The 5678-nt window shown below is 32.3% G+C and overlaps 1 protein-coding gene across 1 annotated transcript; it reads left to right on the forward strand.

Annotated features, from left to right (window-relative positions):
* Positions 1 to 444: 444 nt before the first annotated feature.
* LOC103496772 (PHD finger protein MALE STERILITY 1) lies at positions 445 to 5148 on the forward strand. Its single transcript, XM_008458764.2, has 4 exons — positions 445 to 752; positions 2404 to 2671; positions 3050 to 3694; positions 4350 to 5148. Exons 2-4 carry the CDS (start codon positions 2466 to 2468, stop codon positions 5056 to 5058), a joined length of 1560 nt encoding a protein of 519 aa, XP_008456986.2. The 5' UTR covers positions 445 to 752; positions 2404 to 2465; the 3' UTR covers positions 5059 to 5148.
* The last annotated feature ends 530 nt before the right edge of the window (positions 5149 to 5678 follow it).

The following is a 5678-nucleotide window of genomic DNA, read 5'->3' on the forward strand; positions in this document are numbered from 1 at the left end:
AATTAAATGGTAAGGGGATTTAAGATTAAAGTTTAAGCTCATCCAATCCTCCAAGTGCATAAACTCATACATTATTACTCACACCATGCATACGCAAATCACTTAGCAAAGACAAACAAACAAACATATATATCTTTTTTTTCTTTAGTTTTGGGTAATTTGTAAAAGGGGAATCGAAGGGTAGTTAGCCAAGAAAGTGTGCGTTTTAATTATAATTTATGTTCATCGTTATCTCTCCCAACTGACCTCAAAATTTGGCGGAGCTTTTTAAATATTCTAATGGCAACACAATAAAATTCTTCACCTTCTCCAAAAGCATGCCTCCTATTTTTTAGACTCTTCAAAACCCCTTCATGCACATCACCACCCTCACCTTTTAAACTCATATCCATTCCCTTATAAATACTACACTTATTTTCCCCCTCTCGATTGTAGGACGATGACGACGGACGTGATTGGGAAGAAGAGGAGGAGGGGAGGCGGAGGGGGAGAGAGGGTGTTTGGATTCAAAAGCTTTGGGGAGAATGGGCATCCGGCAGAGCTTGTGGGCAGATTCCGAGAGAATGTAGAGGCACTGCTAGGGTTTGGGAAGTGGGAGAGCGGAGAGTGCAGTGGCGAGGGGTTCCGGTGTTGGTCGTTTCGGCTGCAGGTTCAGCGGCAGCCGCCAGTCCATGTTGTGCTGTTTGTGCTGGAGGAGGCAGTGGAGTCTTGCACCGTGGCATCCAGGCAGTGTAAACAATGTCAGTATGTTGGTAAGGTTTCGAAAGCAAATATTATGAATCTTTTGTAGGGTTTGTTTTGGGTAAAAGGTATTATCTTAAGTTTGATGGTATAGCTTTAATTTGATAAATTTATTTTCAGTTTGAGATTGTAATGGCCACCATGGACGACCAACAAATTTTGTTACTTACCTTATTAATTCAATTAAAAGTTTTTGTCCTTCTATCCTTTTAATCTTATTTTGTAATTAATCTTTTCGGGTGGCATTGTAATTATTTAAAGGCTTGATAGTAGAATCACTACACTACCTCATTTTTTAGGTTTCAACCACTGTTTTTGAAAACTCTACGGTCCCTGTTGTTTTAATTTTAGTCTATCCTTTTTTTGAAATCTTACATTTTGAGCGTTCGAGTTATCACTTTGATTTCGAGGTTTTACCTATTATAGTTTTATCTTTAAAATTTGAGTTTTGTTAGGAACAAGATTGAACATTTTTTACTAAATTTCACATTCAATCCTTAAGAAGCTAACGTCTATTATCAATTTAAAAAATTAAAAAAAAAAATTAAAAAGAATTTTAATGGTCATGGAAAAATAGCGAAATTAACAATTCACAATCACTTTTATTCTTTTGAGTTAATTAATTGACATTTACGCTAGAACTAAATGTGAATATTTAGGAAAAAAATTAATAATAAAAATGTGAATCTTGAAATCTAGTGAAAAAGAAATTTGAATAAAAATTTGAACCTCATTTTCAAACATAAAAACTAAATTGTAGCCACGCTTAAAGTCGTAATATTTTACCATTTATGACCAAATGGAAACCAAATAGAAAACCTAAAGACCAAAATTATCTATTTTTTTTTTTTCTAAAAAGAGTAAGATTTATAAAAATTTCTTTTACCTACAAGTTATTTTATATAAAAAAACATTTCTAAATATAAAAAACAAATCAAAATATTAATAAAATATAACAAAATTTCATATCTATCACCTTCATGATTTATCATTGATAGAATATGAAATTTTGCTATATTTTATAAAAAGATTTTAACAATTTTACCTTTTACACTAATACCCCTTACTATTATCTACCTTTTATATGAATTTTCAAAATTACAAACAATATTTCAAAACTAATAAAAATGGTTATTAATTACATGGTTACAAATTGTTTTTGACCCGTTGGGGGTTGAACTTGCATGAAAGTAACAATATACTCCCTACACACTTTCATCATAAATATTTATTCATTGCATTAACAAATTTGTAATATTGTTGCCCCGACTTTGGTGGCTAACAATCAAATTCATACATTTAAAAATCTCCTTAGCTAAATCAATAAACTAACTATAGAGACCCAATAGTAACACATTTGAAATTATTAATGATTTTGGGCATAAGATCATTTTAGAGGGGTGTTATATAGAAACCCAATAATTCCATTGACACTTCTACCTCTATATTATCTGCTATTTTCTCTATAAAAATAGAAGTGTTCCTCTACCTCTTTCTGTAGACTTAAGGTAATACATTGTTAATAAATCACGTGTGCGTATATATGTTTACTATTTATGCTTTCATTTCTTCACTTATCAATTTTGTTTACGTCACAACTCTCTCTCTCTCTTAATATTATATATTCTAAAAGGATAAGCGTGATTTGGGTAATATTTTTAGGGTGGGGGACACATACGATATGCAATAAAAAGTATCACTTTGTGTTGCCATCAAAGGAAACAATGGTGGCTGCTTCTTCTTCCTCAAATAGCAAAAGCATGTTGAGTTTGAGGCTGATGGAATTAGAAGGTCATATCCTTCATGGGGTTTTTCATTCCAATGGCTTTGGCCATTTATTGTGTCTCAATGGACTTGAAATGGGCAATTCTTTGCCTGGCTACCTTCTCATGGACTTTTGGGATCGTTTGTGCAATGCACTTAAAGCAAGGTTAGCCTCCTATATATTAAATTATTATTTCATAATTTTATCAACGGGTATGACAAAAAATGAAAATAGGCGCCATTTAAAAGATAATTTAGGAGAGCATAAGATATTTATATGATTAACTAACAATGAGTTGGCTAGGTTCATGCGTAAAAGGAGAGAAAATTTTATTATTAGATATAAGAATACTATAGTGATTGCAATTTTATTATTAGAAAAGTGAGATTGTATATACACGTCGAGAACAAAAAGTTCATAAACTAAACTAGTAATTAATTTGACCTAAATTATTTTAATTGATTTTTCACAGCTATATCTCATAGGATATTTGATTTTGTGTACATCTTGTATTCATTTATTTTGATGATAACCTCACCATAGGAAGGTGAGTCTGAGGGACATTTCACAAAAGAGAGGAATGGAACTAAGGCTACTCCATAGCATTGCATTTGGTCAGTCATGGTTTGGTGAATGGGGCTACAAATTCAGCCATGGACCCTTCAAAGTTACCATTCCAATGCACCAAAAAGCCATTGAAACACTTCAAAGCCTCCCTCTCTCTCTCCTTCTCCACCACTTTGCCTCTATTCATCCCCAAATTCCTTTCATTTTCTCAAAGTACCAATCCCTCTCCAACCATCCTCTTCTCACCCTTCAAGACCTCCTCCATTTCATGCTCAACCTCAAATCCCCTCTCCACACACAAAACTCCATGGAATACTCCCATAGCTTAGCTGGATTCTTGCTCGAAACTTCTTGTCGATGGTCCCCCAAGCGAGTTGAAATGGCAGTTCGAGTCATCATTGAGGCATTGAAGCGAGCAGAGTTTCGATGGGTTTCACGACAGGAAGTTCGAGATGCAGCTCGTATTTATATAGGCGATACTGGGTTGTTGGATTTCGTGTTGAAGTCGTTGGGAAATCATGTTGTTGGAAATTATTTGGTTCGAAGAACATTGAATCCTGTGACGAAAGTGCTTGAGTATTGTTTGCAAGATGTTTGCAGTAGTGTTGAAATGAAACCCAGGTGTGTTTAACTACCATTATTATGAACTTAACTTAAGTTGGTAGGTTTTGAAAATTCTTATCTATTTATTTTATTTGATATTTCTAAATATTTTAACATATTTTATTTTGATTCTCAAGTTCATGTTAGTCCTTGAAACTTCTAGATCGGTTGGATTTTAGTTCATAAACCTTTTTAATGTATATATCTAAATTATAATAAAGCACACTAGATCAATCATTTTTATCCTACTACTTTTACTTTGCATATTTAATAAATAGATAATATCACTTTGAGTGTGTAGTAATGTCATAAAGTGAGCATATATATATATATATATACTAATACAATAATCGTGATAAGTTGGTACAAATAAATATTCTGATTCCATAATAATAGGTTTTCGGTAACCAAATTATAATAGCAGGACAACCAATAAACCTTTTGAAAGTTTGAAAATGAAAAAAAAAAAAAAAAAAAAAAAAGACAAAAGACAAAAGACAAAAGACAAAACAAAACAAAAAAACAAAAAGAAAAATCTATTAACTCCTTCAATAACAGTTTGATTTTTAAAATTAAACCAATTTTGTCATAATTTAAAATTAAACCTCTTTTCTATTCAATTAGGGCATGATAAAAATTTACTGTTTGTTTTTACATTTATATTTTTAACAAGGTGTAAAGTTGGGAGGGTGGAGTTAGCAAAAGATATCTCCAACCTCTACAAATATATTCTTGGAGACCAAAAGCCATTGCAGGCAAAAGGAATTCTTCCCACTCTAACAATGGCTTCTGAGATCATCCTCGACTCGAAGTTCCTTGTCAAGGAATACATGTCGGAGCCACAAACAAAATTTGAGCTTGAAATTGAAGGAAAATTGAACCTCTTGTGCACAATTAGACTCAAAAGACAAGAAACGACAACAATACTTCCATATGAGTGCATTGCATTGAAGAATAATGGCACCATTGATGAGCTAAAGAAGGAAGTGGAAAGGAACTTCAAAGAAATCTATTGGGGATTGAGAAGTTTTGTAGTGAAAAAGATAGTTGATTTGGAGGCAAAAGGGAATGATTTGGTGTTTGGGTTAGTGGAAGTAGGTGGGAAGTTGGTGTTTGAAGGAAGTGGAGAAGATGAAGGAAGCTTTTTCATGAACAATAATAATAATAACAATACTAATAATAATGGTGGAATGAATAAGAGAATTATGGAGTGTATTTGTGGAGCTATGGAAGATGATGGAGAAAGGATGGTGGCTTGTGATATTTGTGAAATTTGGCAACACACAAGGTGTGTACAAATACCAAATGAACAACAAGTTCCTCATATTTTTATTTGTAATAGGTGTGACCAAGAAATTGCATTGTTACACTCATTGCCTTAGAGGCACTCAAAATTTGTGTATTTTAAGTATAACAACCAAGTGTTATTTGCTAATTTGATATATTCCTATGAACTTGTGTGTTCTTGGCCATTTCTTTTCTGTTTTTTCTTCTTCAAACTAATCATTGATGTAAAATTTGTTAGAAAACAAATGTCAATCATTGTTGTGTTGTATCAAACCACTATCTTGAAAGAAAAATTTGGTGCGATCTCAGTGCTAAATCGCATATGTTGATTGCTCTGTCAAATTAACACAACTTCCCAACTCATGCATATGCATGCACACACCGGAGTAAGGAATGGAATCAAAGAAAATATTGGAGAATAAATTAAAATTTTGGAAAAGAAGAATAACCACCCCAACACCAAAATATTTTCTTCAAATATATAAAAAGAATAATGGTTTTAGATCTAAGTTTAATTTTAGATCTATAAAGGTCAGTGTATTAAAATATATCATTATAACCATAAAATGGTTTTAGTATTTATAACCATCAAAATGATAATAACAATAGTAATTATCATATTTTCAATTGAAACATTGATTATAAATCATTACCATGATAGTCATTACAAAGAATCCCCAAGAACGGCTGCTAGCTTTTACAAATTGGGCTTTTA

Source organism: Cucumis melo, chromosome 10, assembly GCF_025177605.1.
Source record: "Cucumis melo cultivar AY chromosome 10, USDA_Cmelo_AY_1.0, whole genome shotgun sequence".
Lineage (NCBI taxonomy): Eukaryota > Viridiplantae > Streptophyta > Magnoliopsida > Cucurbitales > Cucurbitaceae > Cucumis > Cucumis melo.